Genomic DNA, 23,131 nt, shown 5'->3' with positions numbered 1-23,131 from the left:
AGAATAAAAACACTTCCTGCACCTTCATTCTCAATTTTTAAGCGTTTCTACAAAATATATCAGGTCGTTAAGTCTGAAACTTGACAAATATGTTTGAAATTTTTGTTTTGTTTGTCAAGTTTCATACTTAACGATCTAATACTCGAATTCACAGATTCTAGGATAATAAATGTGGCTAATAAAATGAAAAATGCGCGAGCGCCATAATGGCGTACAAAGTGACAAGATAATTCGTCTCCGCCGGTTAGCAGGTTATAAAGAGAATATGGGGGAGTATTTCCAGGCACGGAAAATCTCGAAACCGATATCCCCATCCTGAAGATCGATCTAAATCAAGTTTAAGGTGACTCCGAGGATCGTAACGTACCGTTTTATGGGTCGAAGTTTGGCCCGGCGCGGCGCGGCGGAGCTCGCCCGCATAAATTTGATCATTTCGCGGCAGTTTTGTGCGCGCAGACGCGGTCGCTCTGCATACTGATCGTCCACGGAGGGGAATAAAAGTTTCCAAGGCAAAAAAAAACTCCTTGAATTGTTCGACATTTTGCAAAATTTTGCACGAGCGACGACGACCGTAGTTTCCAGCGTTGGCGGAGACTCGGACGCCATTAAAGCGAAAGCGAACAGATTCATGGTAACGATGATGGTTGGAAATTGGTACAATTGGACCGGCAATTTGCCAGGATTAAAGCTTCGTTGAATAATGTTCAATGCGAATGTTTGTTACCCCATTTTCTTTTCTTTACTTTCTTTCGGTTCGTCATTGTCAATTTATTCTTTTATTTAATGGTACCACTTCTGTACCGAATACCGCCGCTAATCACTATAATACTCCATCGCGCAGATGAAGAAGAAACTAGGTCTCGCTATTCGAAATTAATCAAATTCATTTCATCTGCAGTTTTCTGGATCGCAAGCAATTCCGAGGAGCGTCTCCATGTTAATCCTCTCGATAGAACACGACCGCAACCCCGACATTTTCCTGCTTCTACGTTCAATTTCTAAATAAATTGATTGAATCGGTATGAAAGCTGCGGCACTCTTTCCTTCTCGGAACCAGCAATATTCAACGAAATCCTAAATAGTCGTTTTGTCCTCGAATGAAAATACATTTGAGACGTTGATTAACATGTTGAGTGCTGCACAAATTGAACAATCGAAACACAAACATATTCATTTGCCTTATTACAAACGAAACGATGCGACGGGACGGTCCAATAAGATCTGCTGTTAATTTCGAGCAGCTTATAGGAACCGAATAATTATGTGGAGACATTTATTGGTCGGAGTTATGGCGAACCAGTCCGGCCACAGCACGGAATAACAACGAGCGATTGCAATTCACGGCCAACCGGAATTTTTCCCCTGGTAAGTTGAAACCAGAAGTCGAACATGGAGCGCATCTCATAAGGAATGTGGTCGCGGATGCATTCACGAAGGCCCAATTAAACGTACATCCGGTTTCTGTCGAAAAAGCGGTCGTTTACATTCATCGGTACCTCGAAAACCGTAATTGAACGTCCTCGAACGACCGATGAATATCTCAGCCTCGAGAAAACCAGATCAATTAGGGGCGTGTGCAACCGAACTGTAAAAAAATTCCGGCCATCGTACAATTCAAGCAGCAACTTTGCCGATCACCGGGTATATTAATCGAATATATTCCAGCAGGAGAAGGCTTTTCTGTTTGTTCGACCGGCAAAAAACTTCTTCCACTAGGTCCATCGTCTCTCGCCGAGCATAAACAAGAAAGTCTAAGAAAGCCGGGATACTTGGTTGCGACGTGTCATCGTCCCCTCAAAAAACTTATCGAAACATCATCCGGAGGATCCCCTTTTATATCGCGGAAGTTGCCGGCCCCTCCGCTACTTTATGAAACAACGCCAAAATTGATCGACTTGGCATCGGCCGAAAGGAAGAGTGAAAATATCCAACAGACCGTCCAGACTAAGTAAACATTAAACATTCCTCGTTAGAAATTATAAATTCCACGATAATACCGGCATCCACACAATCTGATCATTTATTTTTCAGAGGCCCCAGAGCCGGAAGGGTTAGGCTAGCCAGCGAGTCGAAAAGTGTACCGTCGCGTAGCCGGGTTGTTTGAACGCAGGAACACGTTGGCAAATGATTCGGCAAAGGGAACGATAGGAGGAACTGCGACCGGAGTTTCCGAGAAGTTGCATTGTCATCGAGATGTGAAACGACGCGGACTGAATTCGACACTTCTGAACAGGAGCTTGCAGAAAGCTTCCTCCTCTTCTTCTTCGCTAGGAAGATGAAAGTACCGAATTGGGGATGGAGGGTTAGAGGGGTTTGCTATTTTCATTTTCGGGAAATGAGCCGAGGTGAAAAGGGGGTTGGGATTCTTTTCTGGATACCGTTCGCGTGTACAGGGTCATTGGGACGAACGGTGAACCGTGAATGTGGAACGGCGATTCTCTGAAAAGAATCATTTAAAATGTAATCTAGAGTTGCAACCAATTTATGTTTACAGGTGTGAACAATCGAGTGATTTGCGACTCGACGGATTGTTCCATTGTTCATCTTGATCATTCGCTTTATGTTCAGAATCGAGCGGAACATAGGATACGCGAGCACTGTAATTTGAAAGCTAGCCGGTTCCGTGTCTGGCTGCGTTTGATTACTGGTTTAACGATTTCTCTAATCCTTCGACTCTCGGGAGGATTCGCTTCAAGATCGAGACATCACAGGGCAATGTTTAATCTGTTGGATTACTGGGCGCGATCGAATTTGATCAATACAGTCGGCGGAAAATGAAAATAGACCGTCAATCCTCGTGAACCAGTTCTATTTAACTTATGATTGCGTTCGAGCGTGTAATCTGACGATTCGCAGCTGCGAGGCAAGAATCTGTTTCGAACCGTGGGTCAATGACCTGCGAGACAAAGGCTGGACCTCGGCTGGACATGTTCGTTATGCAATAATTCCCGAGTAATTGAATTTCGTCGAGACACGATGGCCGGTCAAACGCGGTTCAAGAATCCAGCATCAACAAAGAGGTCGACATTGTAGGGACGCCTTGCTGGAGGATACTGCCGGTGCTTTCAGGTGCGCAGAAGCGCCGGTGACCGGCGTCGCGTCGTCCGCGTCGGTTTCGCCGGCAGTCGAGAATCGCGCGGCGTCGGTGCCGGTTCACCGTTTCGCAATTCCCGGTTTCACGGTCGTCACCTTCAATATTAACCCTCCCCCTCCAATCCGCTTTGAAGAGTGAGCAAATCCTGACGGATCCCCTAAACGATTTCTACAGCTGTCCATCGGACCAGTTGTCAATGATGTAACCAATTGGAGAAGTTAGTGGACAAGAAGATCGATTTATGGTGACGAAGATGGATGTTTCGAAGAAGGACGTCCACTGATGGGGTCTAGCAGCCACGTGGAATGATCAGGAGAGATGGACGGGGCAGCGACGTCCTCTAGCAGCGGGTACCCCGTGATCCAGGACTACCTGCAGGATCTCGGCTGGTGGTACAACGATACACAGGATAACGATTCCTCGAGAGGTGTTCAGCTGAACAACCAGCCCAGAAGAGACCCTCTGTACATAGTGGTCCCGGTGATCCTGATCTATGTGGCGATCTTCGTGACTGGGACTATCGGCAACATCAGCACGTGCATTGTGATCGCACGCAACAAGTTGATGCACACCGCGACCAACTACTACCTGTTCAGCTTGGCCGTGTCAGACCTGTTGCTGCTGGTCTCTGGACTGCCTCCGGAGATCTACATGGTCTGGTGCAAGTATCCCTATATCTTCGGCGAAGGATTCTGTGTTTTAAGAGGCCTGGCGGGAGAGACTTCTGCTAATGCTTCGGTGTTGACCATCACCGCATTCACCGTCGAAAGATACGTGGCTATATGCCACCCTTTCTTAGCGCACACTATGTCCAAGCTGACTAGGGCGGTTAAATTGATACTTGTCATATGGCTAGTAGCTCTGTGCTTCGCTCTGCCTATGGCTCTGCAGTTCGGGGTTGTGCAGCTTGATCAGGACCCTACTATCGTTAGCTGTACTATGAAGAGAGTCATCATGCAACATTCGTTCGAGATGTCCACGTTTTTGTTCTTCATCGTACCCATGAGTCTGATTACCGTGCTGTATATTCTCATTGGGCTCAAGCTCAGGAAGTCGAATATGATGAAGAGAAGTCATGGCAGCGGAGAGGGTGGCAGCTGCAGGAATAAACCTGGCAGGTCGTCCAGGAGGGTGCTGAAGATGCTTGGTGAGTAGCGAGCTTTCTGCGGTGTCAACACTAGGCTTACGGAGAGCTCTAGGAATAAACTGTTTCACATTATTTTATAAACATAACTAGACAGCGGATCTTTATGCAAAATAAATATTTTCTACCTGATTTACAACAAATCGAAGTGAAATAAAACTATATTTTCCTTCTTAACATGTTTAATAAGTTGAAAATATTAGAACAGAGTGTTCTTAAATTCGTAAAATGTTTTTTACTGTCTCAAATTACACCTACTCATTTTTGTTATAAATGCATAAACTCCGCTGTCTAAACATAACTATTAATACATAGAATGTATCTATCCAAATTTTTGGCTATTTTATCAATAGTAATATATAATAGTATATAATAGTATATAATAGCTTCCGTGAGGAATTATTTACCACTATTTATATGGTAATATGTGGAAATATGTGTTATTTATTTAACACTAGGTTTACGGGACCCGTCAAAATGACGGATTCTAATATTCTATATATATATTATACATATACCGAAAGAAATAAATTTGGTAAATAATTCCTCACGGAAGCATCTTTACAATCCTAGTAATTGGAAATTAAGAATATTGGAATCCGTCATTTTGACGGGTCCCGTAAACCTAGTGTTAACAAAGCATATTGAGAAAATATTGAATAAATTATTCTCGAATACACGTATGCGAAGTTTAATTAAAATCAACAATTGCTACTTGGTGGTGTTCGACGAAGTACCGAGTTAAATATGTAGGAAAACATTTCTCTCTCGTTGGCTCTCTCGTGTGTGTTACGATAGCGAAAATTACAATAATCGAACTCGAGTCTGTTATTTATAAGAAAGGAATGACGATGCGACTTCCATTGGTCCTGGATATTCAACGATCAATTTATTTGAAGCCCTTTGAATTATTCCGGGAGGAAATCGGTAAAATCTCAGCGATGCTCTTCCTTCGGAAGCGCCGAGTCATGAAAAGTTATAACAATCCGATTTAGCGGTGAGTATACCATAATCCTACTATACAGACACGTTCATTTCCATTTAAACGGACCGGGGTATTCATTCTGAGACCTATGGAACGCTTTTGGGAGATCTCGAGCCACCCTTGAATTATTTTCCCCTTTGAACTACACAAATTTTCACTGACCTGCTCCTTCGCGCGAGTCAACGTCATTCAGATTTCAGATAGCTATTTCCAGGAGATTGTCTTCTCTTGATGTTATTCATTTATGTAGGTTCCCTAGATTGCCTGCAATGTACGCCTCCGGATCAAAGTATCATGTCCCTCGTTGGTTGAACCTCAATTTTACCAACAAAGAAAATACGAGAAAGTACTTGAAGTATTTTTGTCTGTTTTGACGTAGTTCATTGATATCTGATTTCATTTGTAGGATTACATCCCAGTTGGCGTTTCATTTCAAAGGTTTCGTTAGGCCTTGAACAATCCCACGCAAATTCTCAGTGGCGCATCGTCAATTCATCATAATTCCTGTTACAATTATTTCACGCTTTGGTCATCATCTCACAGCAGCAGCATTTACTTCCACGCGACAAGACACGCGACACACATAGATCATCGAATACACATCATGTTGCATCATCGTCCACTGGACCGTGGATGATAGCATCCTTTCGCTGACACTTATTTGGTAAACAAATCCAAACGGACTCGCGCCGAACACGTTCGCGGCTCCAGATTGGCGTCCCGTCGTGAACGGAATTTGTGTCAGTGGTCGAACGTAATCCTGAACCTCAAAACAAAGGAATTTTCCTTGTATTTCACAAACAAATAGGGTAACTGCACCAGTGAATGAACATTTGAACATTTAAGAAATTGTTCAGGAAGATATTTTATTTAAAAAGAAAATATGTGAATTAAAGGAATCTCATATATGCCAAATGGCTCCCTATACTTCATTTGTCAAAAATAAATGAACACAAATAAAATGAAATTATTATTATTTTTCTTTATTAAACGTTAAATAAAAAATATAAAAAATACCAGTCAATGAACACTACATTCAAGTAATTGAACAATGATGGTCCAATGAATGAACAAAATTACTAAACAATATTCTCCTATTTATTTAACTCTTTAAAACATCCTGTCTCTTGTATCAAACCCGTATCTGGAATCTCTGGCCATTTCCATACCTTTCCTTTTTCACATTCTACCATTGTTGTCACTTCATGAACACTCTGTTCATTTACTGGGCTATGAGTAATATCGTGGACCAGTGAATAGACACAACGAATTTTTAACGAAATATTCATTTTATAGCTATTTTTGTGATTTATGTATTCAATATTTAAACCCTCGTACATCTATGTTGTTAGTAACTTTTATCTCATGCGTAAAAGAAAAGTATAAAAACTCATGTGTAAAAGAAAAGGTCGTGTATATACATACCTAACTAGTTTTAGCTCTGTTGCACACACTCAACGCACTTGGTGAAAATAGGCCATCTTAGAAACTAATGGTCAATTGACCAATATAAACCAATAGGAATACAGCTACGAAAAAGAGTCATATATTCCATTGGCCCAAGAGTCATTATCGCTAGTATGCCGTGCGGCTTAAAATTTGTTGAAATATACAAAAGCGTTAATTCACTGGTGCCCGTTTATTCACTGGTGCAGTTACCCTATTTCTAAAATATTTCTAACTAATAAGTTAAATGAGCAATTTCCAGGGATTCTTCTCAGAAAAACAGTACACGACTGTTCGGCGAAGGAAATTTCCTTGCCCCCGTCGAACAGTTCTTATTCGAAGGCGGCGGCAATTAATCGCAAGGCAATGTTCGCAGTTTCTCGTCTGAAGAAAACTTTCCAATTAATTTGAAACTAGCGCGAAGATCGCAGCGAATCGTTGTAACGCCCGTTGGGGCACGTGGCGAGCTAATTAAAAACATACAATTCGCATTGCGTGGGAACGAGACGCTACTTCCTTCGTTTGTGATGGATCTGTTTTGGAGATTCTGCTGTACCGCGCCGTAACGTTTTCGATAATAAATCGTAAAACTTTTGATAGAATTATCCTTAATCGAAGACGGAACATCGCAGAATACCGGAATAATTTTATTACTTCGTGGAAATACTTTATTCAATGAGAGTACGAGGAACATTCCTAAATGACAATGGAAGAATATGGAGAATACCGAGTATTATTATTCTCCTATTCCGAGGCTGCCATGGATCGCGGATCGCTTTGAAATTTTATTTCTAGAAGATTTACATGTTCCGGTAAACACCAACGGCAGCTTGATTGAAGATTGATGAACACGCCGTTCCGTGAATAATTTGGACAGTAGACAATAGGTCGCGGGTTGCCCCACACGAATACGTAATACCACTTTATTAACCTTCGGAACACTCGCAGCTCGCTCATAATTATTCCAATGACTGTATGCCGACAGATGCACGGATTTTTCCTCTCGAAGTAGGACGCGGCTTGTTCTTGAACCGAGATCATTTTCGATTATCGCGCGCGATAGTTTCTATTACACGTTCCACTATAAATCGGTCAATCGTAGCGTATTGACAGTTTGATAGTGCATCATTGATGCTAGCTAGCCTGCACTCTTCATCGCGACGATTTTTAATCTCCGTTCGAAAACTGCGTTTCGCACGAATGATTAAACTGCATTTCAATAGGTCAATTCAGGCATAACGATTTATAAAATCTCACCGTATCGGGACGATTAATAAATCTGCAGCTGCAATTTGCATGCTTCATATTCATGTGGAAAATTTATTCAAATTTTGTTTCATCATGTTCAGAACGACCTGACTGCATGATTGACTTGGGTCAGTTGCATGCTGTTCTTGTTCGATACTTTTTGTCGCAACAGTGGACAATTTTTTCAATTTAATTGCACAGAATTATCTTCTGAATTTTTTTCTGAGAAAATGCACGAACCTCTTTCGCTATTTTCACTAAAATGTAGGGACGGTTCTGAAGTTGAACATTTCTGCGTATTTTTAAATGTTTCCTCTCTTCGAACAGTACAAAAAAGTCAGCCTAGTAACGTAATTGCAGTACCATTTATAGCACTGTCTATTACACACAATGACTCATATATCAAATTCGTGTTTATGTCGATGTCGGTATAAGTATGTTAATAGCGAGATAAGTGCAGCGCATGTTTGCTGAAAAAAGTACACGAACAAAAATCGATCATTCCGTTCTTCCTCGATAACATTCACATACGAGCATTAATCTGATACAGTTTCACAATACAGCCTGAAATCGCGCGGAAGTCGTCGAAGTTCTTGCTACAGTTTCTAATACCGTCGATTTTTGCAAATCACCCGACAAAAGTGTTCTCCCGGACGATTAAGAGCCGGCAAAAAATTCATTTGCTCCCGGCTCGACTAGAATGAAAATATTGCAACAGCGGATGCATTTTTGTATCGATTCGATTCGATTCGATTCTTCCGTGCACGTGGAAAACTACGCCGAACGTTCGTTTTGTTAACTTGACTCAACGTGAGTCGGTGGGAACGTTCGTATCGCGTCGGATGCATCTAGTTTTTGTTGCAATGTTTTTCCATAAGCGCGCGCAGATTTTTCAAGCGATTATGTTAAGCGGATGATCGCGAGGCCGGTGTTACACGAATGTCGAACAATTTTGCCAGCGACGCTCGACCTACGGAAAAAAGGAAATTAACAGACAACCCGTCATATTGTGCGCAGTCGGAGGTAGTGATTATATGCATTCGCTATACATATTATAATTAGCCTGGCGACCTTTGGTAATGCACGCGAGGCGCTGGAACTTCTACGGGAAGATCGATCGCGTGATTAACGACGACAATTATGAAGCAATAATAGTGATCGATAATATAATCATGGTTTTCTGCTATAATTTCTATAACAAGTATACATTGTACAAGTTCAGGTTTGAAGCTTTCTTACTTCAGCAGATTGTTTGTTAATTAACTCGGACATATCGCGTAGCAGGTGCGCTCGTTATGCAACCTCATGTTATAGGCGCATGCAATCACCTCCATTTTGAACGATCACTTGCTCGAAATTTCTTTCACTATTTCATTCCCATTGACAGCCATTTCGTGTTGTCTTGGTCCGAGGTTGTGCTCACCTGTCGTGTGATTTATGTGGGGAGGATTTCTGAGTTGTGATAAATCGTTTTATTATTTATTCGAGGGGTCGGAATCGCTTTTCTTCCCACATTATCACTAATTTCGTCGAAATCTTCCGTAGAAACCACAATTGTTGGATAAACCGGGAGAGGGATATGATAATTATAATTGAATAATTACATATATGACTCGATCTGGATTCAACGTTCAGAATACATTCTGGTTTACAGTAATAGCTTGGTAAATTATGTTTAAACCATGTATTCAGATGTGCTTTTTGCAGAGCGTGCTTATGAGCAGTCTCAATTAACCACATTACGATAAAATATATTTCCTTCGAGCGTGTCATGAATATTCTTTACAAGAAAGGTGCTAGAAAAAATGATATATAGTCAGAAAAAGCACTCGTACTAATGCAGAGTTGATTAGCAGTACATCTCATTGTACGAATTGTTAAATGATTTAATAAGTAGAGTAAGGATATTTATGCATTTATAGCAAAATTGAATTAGACGAAATTCAAAGTTGTTGAAAAAGAAGAAATAAAGGAGGGAAGAAATAACTTTCAATTTGGTTTGGTTGTCTTTTTATTTTGCATAAAGATCTGCAGTCTATTAATAATTCAAGAGCATAGTTTAATATGTATTTTTGTTTCATTTTGCTTGTACAGTAGAAAGCCTCCTCTAATTTGCACTAACTCACCTTCTATTTAGGTGTAACGTGCTGGCGAATAAAGTTCGATCGTTTACAGCGCGCGCAGTCAGTAATGTACAGTAAGGAGCATAACTCATTTCACACACTTTAAATCAGAATAACTTTTATATGAATGGACCAAACGACTTCAATTTCTCTGTAAGGCTAGTAGAATTAGTTTAGTAAATGACGTCTAATAAATAAGTTTTGAAATAATGCATTTGGTCGGAATTGTGAAAAACAATACTAAAAATTGATTTTTACAACTTTTTTAGCTGGCCCAATTACGAAAATTTAACAAATGTGTTTTGTCAACTGGTATAAATTATATACGCTCTGACAATTTCATCGAAATTGGTTAATTGGTTTACGAATTATAAACGATCAAAAGTGGTAAAAAGGCCGAAAATCTGGAAAAATTGCAACTTTTACCAATTTTGATCGTTTATAATTCGCAAACCAATTGTGTAACTAATTTCAATGAAATTTTCAGAGAGTATATAATTTATACCGGTTGACCAGATATATATCTTTTGAATTTTTGATTGGTCCAGCTAAAAAAGTTGTAAAAATCAATTTTTACTATTGTTTTTCATAATTCCTTCCAAATGCATTTTTTCAACATAATTTTTACACATCATTAACTAATTCTTCTAGTTTTACATTTGAAGTCGTTTGGTCAATTCATAAACAAGTTGTTCTGATTTAAAGTGTGTGGAATCAGTTATGCTCCTTACTGTAGCAATCGACAAATTCGCAGTAATAACCGCGCAAGCGAATGTTATTCGTATTTGATTACATTTGTCCGACGCCACGGTCCTCATCGTCGTCGTTCCCTATTCAGTCTAGCCGGCCAGGATGGAAATCGTAATCGAATTCGCAAACACACACCGTTGACCCATGTGCGCGTCATATGCGATATCGACAGCTCGCGATACATAAATTCGTATTATTTTCACCAACTTCCGGAATGACTTCATAGCTTATGGCTGAGCGACATTCGACCACCGAGTACACGCCGCGCTGCTCCGTTGCGATTTCAATCGAGCGTCGAATGTTGTCGTAGGTCTGGAATTTCCGGAATATTCCCATACGAATTTATGTGCACAGCTCTGTCAGATTTTATGCGATTTTATAGTCGCCTTAGCCCATTAAACCAACAAAGAAGTTTTACATACAATGTAAAATGTTTTCAATGCCTGCGCCACGTCCAAAAGAATGTTAATAGTCTATTTACAATTTCCGAGGGAAACTTACTAATGAAAATCGCTGCTGAAAAATTCATTATTACGAATGGTTACTGTAAAACCTTTGTCAACGCGTACATTGCTGAAGCTTGTACTGCATATGTAACTCTGCCACCGTGTTTGACCCATTTACGTTCCTGATTTCATAACACCATCATGGTTACGTTGCAAATTTCATCCATTTATGACACAAATGAATGAGATTGAAATCCATGCAATGATTAAAAGTTGTGCTACTCCAACGAGCACCGGCGTGACACTAAAATAATAATATTGAACGCGACAGATACCTTATGAAAATTAGATTCATCAAGATCCACGGTAAAATTTTCACAGCAATTGTTAAAGCAACGGTTGCAGATAAAAAATTTTGTGGTTCGTACCTCTGGTATTCGGGAATTGAATTTTTGCGTATTATATGCACAGTATTGTAATCGGCATTCCACAGCAGTGGAACTCACCGGTGTCACTTTGCTTCCTGCGGAATAAAAACGGAATGAAATGTTGCGTTTTCATGGAGAAAATATTGAGGTTGGTGTCACGCTTTGCTATCTGGGGGAAAATATAGATGCAGTCGTGCCAAATAAAGAATGACGGTGCTCCCTGCAGCGAAAAGACCGTGATGAATATTAAATCGACTTTTACATCACGTTGATAGCGTAACAAGTCGCGTCGTACGTAAAACAATGCGTAGTATACGTGTTGTCAACAAGCAAGATAGAACTTCTGTTTTGATGCTACATAGCAATCCTAATTTGTGAATTTCTTTTGCAAGTGAAATTCCGAGTTTGTAAACATACTATTTGGAGTAGCTGCGCACACATACAATTACGCACACTCGGGGTATTAATAAGTCGAAAGTAAGCTGCGAGTGCAAACTGATTTAGAAGTGATCTGGACCACTTCCGCTCGGACAAATACAAAACATCACCGTGAAATTGTTCGATAGAAAAGACTTTCGAAAACATTTGTGAACGCTTCATTTACAAATGCAACACGAATATTCGAACTCTAAGTTCAAGCCAGATCGCCACAGTTTGCATAAATGGAACTTACAATTAGAACTACACTTGCACTATACAGGGTGTCCCAAAATTCGTGAAAATCCCGAAAGGGGGTGGTTCCCGAGACCATTTCAAGCGACATTTTCCTCTGCAAAAATGTTATCCGCGGCTTTGTTTAGGAGTTATTAACGAAAAACACGGACCAATCAGAGCGCGACCTAGACGCGAGTTGCCACAGTCGGCCAATAGACAGTTTGCGCGCCTGTCCGACTGTGGCAACTCGCGTCTAGGTCGCGCTCTGATTGGTCCGTGTTTTTCGTTAATAACTCCTAAACAAAGCCGCGGATAACATTTTTGCAAAGGAAAATGTCGCTTGAAATGGTCTCAGGAATCACCCCCTTTCGGGATTTTCACGAATTTTGGGACACCCTGTATTTGAGCTGGAAACCCGGTTTGATACCAATTCCTCATAACTATCAGAAATTTGATGTGCGCGTAATCCATACTAAATCTTACAGGCTATAATTTATCTTGATCAGAGTCAGACGCAGTAGACGTTCCGTTTAAGTCTGTGACACGCCTAATTCTACGTCACTGCGTTTATGTGTGCCAGTGGTTTAGCTGCCAATCTACGCCTCGAGTATTATACACTAGATTTATATTCGTTAACCCTACGCACTATGGCTGGAATGAATGAACTGTCTCTAGTCAATTACATCCCATCAAGCCGAAAATTATAGGACAGTGTAGGATCTAGACGAGCCTAATCATCCGACGCTGATGCGCCATAGATGCTACATGCGACTGTGATCGAGCGCTACGATCAGAGGCACAAACGTGTCTCGTGAAATTCGAACGACGAGCTTGTACAAGCATGTTTAATTACCAAGGTTAACGAGGCTCGTTCGCGAACGGGCAAATGATGCGCGCTGCTTTACAGTTTACCATAATCATTTAGGGTGTACGGTTACATCGATATCTCAAGACCCGACACCTCTTTAATGGACCAGCTGTCGTTCAATCAGCCGAGCTGGATAATTTTTGATCGTGGGGTTCCACTTCATCAGCATTCCGAGTCATGGCTTGAGGAAATCCGATTTCGGCAATCAAGATTCAATTAAGAAGGTCTGGGTTAATACTTCAGCTACTACGGTCGGAAACCACGGTGACTGTGACGGCTGCTGCTTATGTACGAAAACGATCGGGGAAGATTTTAATAGATTTTATTAACAAATATTGTATCAGCTCTATGCAAATGTTTCGATCTTTCAGCTCCCCGTTGAAATTATTTTAGCTTGAGACACTTTACATAATTTGTAAATATTGCGGATTGTTAAATAGAACTTTGAACCTCATCCCGAAGCAGTTTTCTGGAGAATCATCATAGTAATTGAACGACAATGTCTCCAATAGCGAAAATCAATATCGAAGATAAAAGGTTCAGTAGGAGATTCTGTCCTGTCCGACCTGAAACAGTAATTTCATTCTTCGCTTTTTTCCAATATCCGAGTCTCCATCTGGACAGACAGCCGCCATATCTCCGGGAGCAATCATTATCTTAAGATATGGATTTAAGCTACTCTTTATTCCCACCTACGCTTCATCAAAAGTTCATAAAGCCTTCAGCAATTTCATTGCGTTCTTATCTTTCTTATTTTCATCGAAACGAATAGGGTAAACTGTACAATGATTGGCACCTTAAGCCACAATCTCAGTAAAAATCTTTTTATCTTTTGTTGTAATGTTTAAACGAGCTTAACTTGCTATTATTATAAGCTAATAGACATTTCTCTACAAAATCGAACAGTTTTTAGAGTCATAAATATTTTATTATAAAATATATTCATTGAATAACAATCGTAAGACAAATAGTACAGTCATTGGCACTGAAGAACTGAGTAGAAATTATTAAATAATAATTATTAACTAAAAATAAAGATAAATAATGGAAATAGTTTGTACTGCATGTAGGTTTAAATTCTACAAAATGTATAATTTACGTCTGAACTAATATCATCAGCTTAATATGTAGAAATAACTTAAGAGACGAAGATAATGCTCGAAGAAAAAACAGAAAAATATGTTAAGGTTCACATGAGTCATCCAATTCAACTCTTCCTTTTGTGGTGAATCTTCCTCTTGTGTAAATTTGAAATAATTTATTTTTCTTTATTTAAGATCTTTATATGATGTACATGGTGGAACAATCATTTCGAATACGATCTTTGGCTTCTTTCTTTCTACTGCAACCTTTTTTAAATACACAAACAGATAAAGCAAATTAAAAATGCTAACAGCTTCAAACAATGACTACAAAATTCTCGTCACTTATAAGAATATGAGTGATTTGCACAAGTAGGTAAATAAATAGTACAACGATTGACTCTCTGATGTCCATTGCAATGATTGGTACCTTATTATCCTATAGTGATTGGCCCCTTCAATGTACAATGATTGGCAGTGCCAAGAATTGATAATAAGACTTCTTCCAACGAATTAAAGTCATATTTCTAATTTGTTTTAATGATTCAAAGCATTAATCTTTCGAATATTCAAAAAAAATCCAAAACTGTATATCTAGTAATTGGCATAGGTGCCAATTTAATTAAACTTCCATACAAATAAATTAACCATTCGTTGGCACCTGAAAATTTGACGTCATGTCTGATAAACAGTAAGAAGTAAACGTTAAATAGGTTATTTGATTTATGATTAATCATATACGCACTTATTACGTCTGTAATACAGTCCGAAATTAAGTTATACAGCGATAAAGTATGCTTACTCGTAACGAAAATTTTAACGAAACACTATTTACACTGCACTGTGCTCATCCATTGGTCTTACTGATTGTCCTCCAGCGTTGTTAACAGTCATATGTGGAACTCTGTTATGAAAACTTACAACGTAGCTTTGAAATATAAATAAGAAGCAATATAAAATGATTTTTTATACCAGGAATTCTTAATATTTGCCGTTTATATCAAAAGTGCCAATAACTAGTGCAGTGCCAGCAATAGTACAGTTTACCCCATATAAATACTAAAAAGTATAATTTAAGATTTAAAAGATGGCGGCGGTTCACCTCGAGAACTTTTCCGGTCCGCCAAAAGTGGTCGAGGGAAACCAGTCGCTCTTGGAATTCCGCTGAACGGATTATAAATGTTTAAGCAAACTACTTTCGCGTTAACGAGTCGATTGAGAGTATAATTACTAGCGTAAAAACGTGGAAGCCGAGGAAGGGACATCATTGGTTATCGCGTCGCGGAAGTGGTGGTGCGAGCTAGATATTTCATGATGTATAGCGTCGTAACGAATGGCGGAACAGGGAGGTTCCATTGTTTACGGATGCAACGGTGGCGGAACAAGTAAGCAAGTTGCCAAGGCCGAAGGAGACGCGAAATTCCACATGCAATTTATGAGAAGTTAAGCCGCGCAAAAGCGCACAAATTATTCTTCGACCTCGAAGCGATTATTAACTACCTACGATAAGCCTTTGATCCTGCACGCTCGAAATTGCGACCATGTGTGCGCTGATAAAAGAACCTCTCTATAACCCATCTCTCTTTTATTCGCGTTTTATCCGTCGCATTTAATCCGTTGACATTTTTCGATGTAATTAATTATAGTTGTTTTTAGTTTAATTAACTTTATCATTCTTATATAGGTTACTCTGGTCGTAATTAACTTGTTTATATGTATCTGGACTCCCCGCCTTAAAATATACAAATTGCTGTCCCACAATTAAAGATTGCAATATGTACATAGCTTGTTCCAGACCGTTTATTCATCCCAAAGAAGATGATAAATGACTTTTCACCGACCGGAATTTTTTCTCGCTGTAATTAGACAGTGTTTACAAGTCCAACACAAATGATGCCACATGCAATATGCAAAGAATATAAACTAATAAAAAATCTCGTCGGGTCTTCGTCGTGCGCTCATCGACTGATGAATAAATATTCGTTATTAGATGTTATTATGTTTTTCCTTTTGGGTGATGTTTTATCGACGAGCATTGCGGTCCAAAGGATATCGAATAGACAGAAGGATCGATAGAAATGACGAAAATGGTAGATCGAGGTCAACGGGAGCCTGTTAACGATAGTGATACAATGCCGGCGACGATGGCGTTCGTTACAAGAATCGCGATAGACAGAACAATGTTTTTCACGTCGAAATGATTCACGGGGAGTAAAAATTCAGATCAATTTTTTTTTCCTGTAGATCGCCGCGATCTAAATTCAAATTCACAACTCGAAGCTTCAAAGGAGAAACCGTTCGGTTGTTAAAAAAAACTTGTTATTAGTTGTCCCGCTCGTTAACATTCACGGCAGTCGATCGCCATTAGGATAAAAGGAGGAAATGAATGCGCCGTCCATGATCTTTCGTCGTTTTTATTCGAGATTAATTTGCAAGACTACGGTATTTACGTATGCATATTTCAACGGAGCACTTCGTGGACAATTAACGCATTAGAATTTGACGTTGCGTAAACGCAACATTTCACTGGCCGGTTTTTTCCTTCCGGTGCATTTGCATTATCGAGTTCCGGTGCAAATGGTGCGGCTGTAAAAACTGGACTTCCTAGACTTGCTTTTTGTTCGTGTATCTTTCAACGTGTCTCGGTATCGAATCAAATATTCTGATCAAATTCGCTCAAACAGAACGTAGATCAATAATGACCGTACGATCGTATAGCATGCTTGATCATCTAGAAGATATTACACCGGCAGATATCGGACGTAATATCAAACCGCACTGTGTTTGCTAATGTTTCCGATATTGGGGACCTAATTTCGAACCTAGTCCAGCTTTCAGAGTCAATTTCAGACGTCAGAAGTTGATTGGTATGTTTATAGTAATTTTTGTAAATCTAATAAAACATGGAGCGGGCAACGTCCTATTTCTCGATCCGAGTAATTACCAGTTCAGGTCTCGTACCGCTGACGAAATCCTCTTTCCCGATGTATCGATAGCACAGGAAACAGTTAAACTTCCGAAAACGTCGGGCCGCATAGTAAATCGAAGTTTCGGAACGTGCAGATCATATTTACTCTCGGGAAAACTTTTCCGGAGTCGGCGCGGCGGAAAAGCAGCGCGGAAGTTAGGCAAAAGTCGAGCGGTGTGCTAACGAGCTAAGATTGCCGAAACCCAGACACAGTTTCTTCCTCGAGCCAGCAGCAAAGACGGATGACTTGTTTGCAAAATGCTGTACGTGACTCGTGTACATTCCGCAGGAACGTTCGACGTCGGCTTGATAAATTCATGGATCTGCGGAAACGATTTTCCCTCGGGAGAGCGGTCGGATAAATTATGTTTGCAGCGAACGCCTCGAATGTTTTCCAGGTTCAATACCGCGGGGTTTTCCTGGCGCAGTGTCAATTGCTGCAGCGCTATTTTCAAATCGATAACATTCAATACTAACTACCGATAATTTTATTCACTGTTTGGAAACGTATTTTAAGAACGACGTGTTTCTTTGAGGGTGCAGGTAACTCCTGGTTATTACAATAAATTACAAATTCGTACAAATGTTCCAAAGAACTCGGTGTTCAATGAAATTAATTTTTAGAAAGTTCGACCAACCTAGACTGCGAATTTGTATGCAAAATAAAATTTTTATACATCAATTACGATCTATGGAAGCTGAGTAACAATTTATTTTTCTCATTAATAATTTTTATATGATCAAAATAGTACATCGACATTGTTCAACTCTTTTAATCTGTTTATCGTTTTGAATTTCACGTACTCATTTTTTTGTCATAAATGCATAAACTCCGCAGTCTGGATCAACCTGTAAATTGCAAACAGCCCCGGCGAAGCCTACATTAAATTTCCAAATACATCGGAAGCCTCTGGAACGAATAATGCGAGGCATTGGGGCCAGCAGTCGAGCCCAAAGTCGAAAAATGAATAATTCAAGGAAAACATAATCATACATAACGCGTAAATGGAATAACAGCCCCTCTCTACCGAAGCAGCATATCAATTCCCTCCTCTGCATATTTTTTACGAACCAGAATGGTGTCACTTTAGCGGAAACGCTTATCCGAACAGCTGTTGTCTCCTTTTTTCTTACTGTTTTATCGCTTTAATCCCTCGCAAACGCGGAGCCGAGAGCCGCTACGTCGTTGAAAAATGATTGTACATTTCTGTAAACTTCCGTTGAAATTGAGAAACGAGAACTTCCGCCCTTACTTTGTACAAATTACCACGGGATTTGAAGAAGTTACGAGGTGGGGGCGTTTTTCGGACGAATGGCTTCCAATTCGGCTGTGTCGGGGTGATAAATAAACGGTTCCGGGAATGGGGAACGTGGAAGTATGAGTATCGTATCGCAATTTTGAGGCGACGCGTCCCGTCGATTCGTTACGTTTAGTGGAACGCGTGGAAATTGCTGACGCGTCTGTACATGTTCGTTTCTACTTCGTGGAGAACCAATGGCTGTAACACAATTTTAAATCGTTGAATAATATTTTTCGCGGCGCTACGGTTCGATCAAATTCTACACTGAATAGCTATGTTTGTCGAGCATAAACGTTCCGCTTCGGATATTGAAACTTGATAACGTTCTGGACTCGGTTTTGAATCATACAACATGCCAAGCGCTATTCCATTGGAGGAAAACAAAGGTGGTGTGTTTCGTCCTAGTATGTAATCTTTGAAACAACTTCTCAATTCGACGACTTTCGATTAGAGTTTGCCACAGAAATTTGGAGGGTCGATTAATGAAATTGAATAGAGAAAACCCATAACGTCTTCTTGTCCGAGGATATTTACCCTCCGTGGGAGGCGCGATTAATAATCGACGCGAATGAAAGTCTATAATTGTAGTTTATCGGGAGACGTTCTGGAGGTCGATCACTGTCGATCGACGCTGCGATAACGCGTTCTTTATGAGACCGTTTTCGAGCAGAGCCGTCTTAATTTCGTCGGCTGACAATTCGCAGAGATGATGAGGGCAACCGACGAATTTACGATAGCGTATTTCGTCTCGTTATCCCTTGTCTCGACTGCTGCTCGGAACACCCTCCACGCCGGGAAAATTGAATCGTTAGTTTCTCGATGATACCACGAATGAAAGGAGAAACTAATAGGACAAATAGTCTGGATGAAATGTTGGCGGGCTGATCAAATCGATCGGTTTTTATTAAGTTGTGTACGAAATCTGTTGCAGTTGCGGTTGTCATAGCATTTTTCATCTGCTGGGCACCGTTTCACGTGCAGCGGTTGATCGCTGTTTATGGGACCGAGCCGGATCACATAACGTCGAACAGCAAGGGCATGGCGTTCCTCTACCTTTTGATGACCTACACGTCCGGTGTTCTTTATTATATGTCCACGACGATTAACCCGATCCTGTACAACATCATGTCGAACAAATTTCGCGCGGCTTTCATGGTGAGTCACGTTACCATTAAGCAATACCTAGAACCAAAAACCTATCCTGGGAGAAAAGAGAAGAAAATGATTGTTCGAAGCTTCAGATGAAAACTAATCATATTAGAATCCGATAGCCACATCGAGGTCCTAACTAGGGCTGTAACTTTCCTTCGAAGGTCGAAGATTTCGAAGCTTCGATTTCAGAAACTGCTTCGAAATCTTCGACCTTCGAAGGAAAGTTACAGTCCTACTGAATACGTGAGTTTTGTCAAGCTCCAAGCCTGTCTTCCCTTTCTTTTCATTTAGTCCGCGATATCCGATTTCACCGAATTTAATAAAACTCATTAAAATTTTGTTTGCAAAGTATTACTTTTTAAGTACATTCGTGATATGATCCCGAAATTTATTAATAGAATGCACTCTTTTAAATTTAATTTAATTACGGAAAATCAAAACTGAAAGTTCATTGTCAGTCACCGGTGACTGACAGTTAATATTTTCATTTATAAAAAATCGTGACATGGTATGGTACTCATCAGTTACAACTTCATACGATTAGAAGACTGAAATTTCGAGCACTTGGAAGACTTCAAAGCTTCGAAACTTCGAAGTGTTCGAAGCTTCGGAAAAGTTACAGCCCTAGTCCTAACCACTGAGGGTTAAAAAATCGAATCACACCTACAATCATCCTAACCTCTCGTCGCTTTCTGTTCACAGGAAACACTATCAAGGAGTTGCAGGATCCCAGGTCTAGCAATGCGCACCGAACAGAGGTCCTATTCAAGCCTCTCCAGATCTCAGCAGCGAGCACTGGGCGCTTATGGTTCCAGGACGGTGGGTACAGCTGGGACGGGTACAGTGATCCACGAAAGCACCGAGTATTCAGGCAACTCTGTAAAAGAAGACAGCCCTAAACAGACAACATCTTTAATCGAACGCGTCGCGATGGACTCCCAGAGCATTTGCGACGACTTCGAAGCTAAAAACAGGACTCGGGATGCCAGAGATCTTGAGGTCCTAGAAAAAGAGGAGCGTCGAATCGACGGATCGTTGAGGTTTCAGAGAAACGGCGGACCTAAGAGGCAAACACCAGCGAAGTACGCTGTGAAGGTCTCGAACGTGGACGGATCCGGGAAGAAATGGTGGCGTTTGTTAAAGTGGTTTCCTGGTTTAAAATCCTTGAAGCTGGCCGGAAGGACCACCTATGCTGTCCCGGAAAATCGTATCCTGGAGAACACCGAGCTCCGCAAAGAGGAGTTTTCGATGACTATGTGGAACGCGAATGAAGAGAACGAGCAGAGACCCGTTTGAAGCGCGAGGACGATGGGCATAGTTTATTCCAGATTAATCGAGAGGATTGGACACAGGTTCTCGGCTGTGTGAGATGAAGGATAGATGGACGATCGATGTTTTCAGTATGGTGATGGACATAGATCTCTGTTTCGTTTTTGTATCATAAGTCCTGGTGTGTTCGGAGTTTGAATGAATGATCTGCGATCCGTTGGCGTTCGATGATGTTCGCTGGTTGAGTATGAGGAAGTTTGAAGAGGATTGGTGTTTGTTTTGTAGCGAGTATAGGGTGACAAAATAAAAGACGTCGTTCAGAAAGTCAAGCGACTAAACGATGAAGCGAAAATATTAGAGAAATCGTAGTTTGCGGATGAGAACGTACATAGTGTTTGACAGTTTAAAGCCAGTCCGTCGTGTCAGGATGACTGCTCGATGTCGTCGAAAACTTTCGAGCGTTTTTCCGCGGTGGAGCGACGTCAGCCGCGGAACTCGTTAATCCGGACGAATGACGAGGAATCACGAGCTGTAGTTTACTCTGAAAGTTCTGTCGGAGTGATTCGGCGGCTTAGCCCCGGGCTGCTTCAAGCATCGAGAAGACTGATCCTTACTAAACGTATTTTTCACGAGCAAAAATTGGATCGTGATCCCGATCGTTCCTTTAGACACGGTTACTTCGACGGATATCAACGGTATCCCTGGTGATCCGTCGATAATACATAATCGGTGGAAAAACAGAGTCATTGTAAAGAATAACTGTACATACTATACGCCTCTATACGTTGCTAACATCGATAGCTGTATATACAGCGTGCCACGTGCTAATTCAACCACGCGATCATCTCTCAAACATTATTCGAAGAAGCGATCAACAGCGTAACTTAGTTTTTCACGAATTCGTCACGGAACGTGATATAAATTACGTGCAAGATTAAAATCACTTTGAAATCTTGAAAGTGATCACTAGAGTGCGGACCTTTATGCAAAACAAAAATATTGTGCGGCGATTGTGAGAACCAGTAGTTAAATAAAAATAAAAAAATTTCACCTCTTAACAGTCTTTTTAAGTGGAGAACTACGTAACAATATTCTTCACTGTTTTATATTTCATTCAGTTAATCTATCTAATATATAAAAACGAAGTCCTGACCTGACTCACTCACCTATCAACGCCCAGGCTAAACCCTTGGACCTAGAAAGCTGAAATTTTGCACAGAGGTTTCCTTTATGATCTATACAAGGTATAAGAAAGGATATTTCGAAATTCAACCCCCAAGGGGGTGAAAAGGAGTTGCAACGTTTGTATGAGGAATATTTTGTTCGTGGTCGGATTTACTTCGTACTTGGTCTTAATGCTCTTTGATATAATTAATTAAACACCTATTTCGGCATTTTAAAAAATTGAACCCCTAAGGGAGTGTAAGGGGTTGCAACGTTTGTATGGGGAATATTTTGTTCGTGGTCGGATTTACTTCATACTTGGTCTTAATGCTCTTTGATATAATTAATCAAACACCTATTTCGGCATTTTAAAAAATTGATCCCCTAAGGGGGTGAAAAGGAGTTTTGAAATCTAAGATTGCGGCATGACATAAAATTAAAACTCTATAGGAGTGAATGGGGGGTTAAAAGGTTTTATATGGAGAAACAATATCAATTTCCGAGGGCATTAAACGGTTTTCTGTGCGAGCGAAGCCGCGGGCAAACGCTAGTTTCTTTATAAATGCATAAAGATCCGCAGTCTAGTGATCACACAAATAAATCTGAAGTTTTGTTTCATTGTATTCGAGATACTCTTTCGAGAGATGTATAGATTGGGAGATGATTGTACGGCGTTAATTGGATGCAGACACCCAGTATAAGAGAAGTGACAATGGATTGGTGCCAATATTACCGAAGTCGTAGATATGTCGTTGTTATAATATTTTAGTTTCGAATGTAACGAGATCTTCCGCGGATGGTTCGAAATGGCAACCGGATCTTCAGAATGTGATACTATTTATTGTGTGACCGTTAGAACTGTACATTATCGTTGTTATTTCGAAAGTAGATACCTGCCTGCTTAGCACCAGCGTGCGCTCCTCCGTTTGTGTTGTTTGTAAGTCGATGTATTTTCAGTAATAATATTTTTGATAATTATGAACAAAGCTGCCGAGCTGTTTATTCTCGC

At 40.4% G+C, this 23,131-nt stretch overlaps 1 protein-coding gene across 1 annotated transcript; it reads left to right on the top strand.

Moving 5' to 3' along the window:
• Positions 1-169: 169 nt before the first annotated feature.
• LOC143215575 (pyrokinin-1 receptor) lies at positions 170-23,108 on the top strand. The gene is made up of 3 exons (XM_076437819.1): positions 170-4,241; positions 19,469-19,692; positions 20,392-23,108. The coding sequence occupies exons 1-3, from the start codon at positions 3,413-3,415 to the stop codon at positions 20,983-20,985; spliced, it is 1,647 nt and encodes a 548-aa protein (XP_076293934.1). The 5' UTR covers positions 170-3,412; the 3' UTR covers positions 20,986-23,108.
• The last annotated feature ends 23 nt before the right edge of the window (positions 23,109-23,131 follow it).

Source organism: Lasioglossum baleicum, chromosome 14, assembly GCF_051020765.1.
Source record: "Lasioglossum baleicum chromosome 14, iyLasBale1, whole genome shotgun sequence".
Taxonomy (NCBI): Eukaryota; Metazoa; Arthropoda; class Insecta; order Hymenoptera; family Halictidae; genus Lasioglossum; species Lasioglossum baleicum.
Note: the sequence above shows the minus strand (reverse complement) of the source record. Positions and strands in the feature narration are given on the sequence as shown.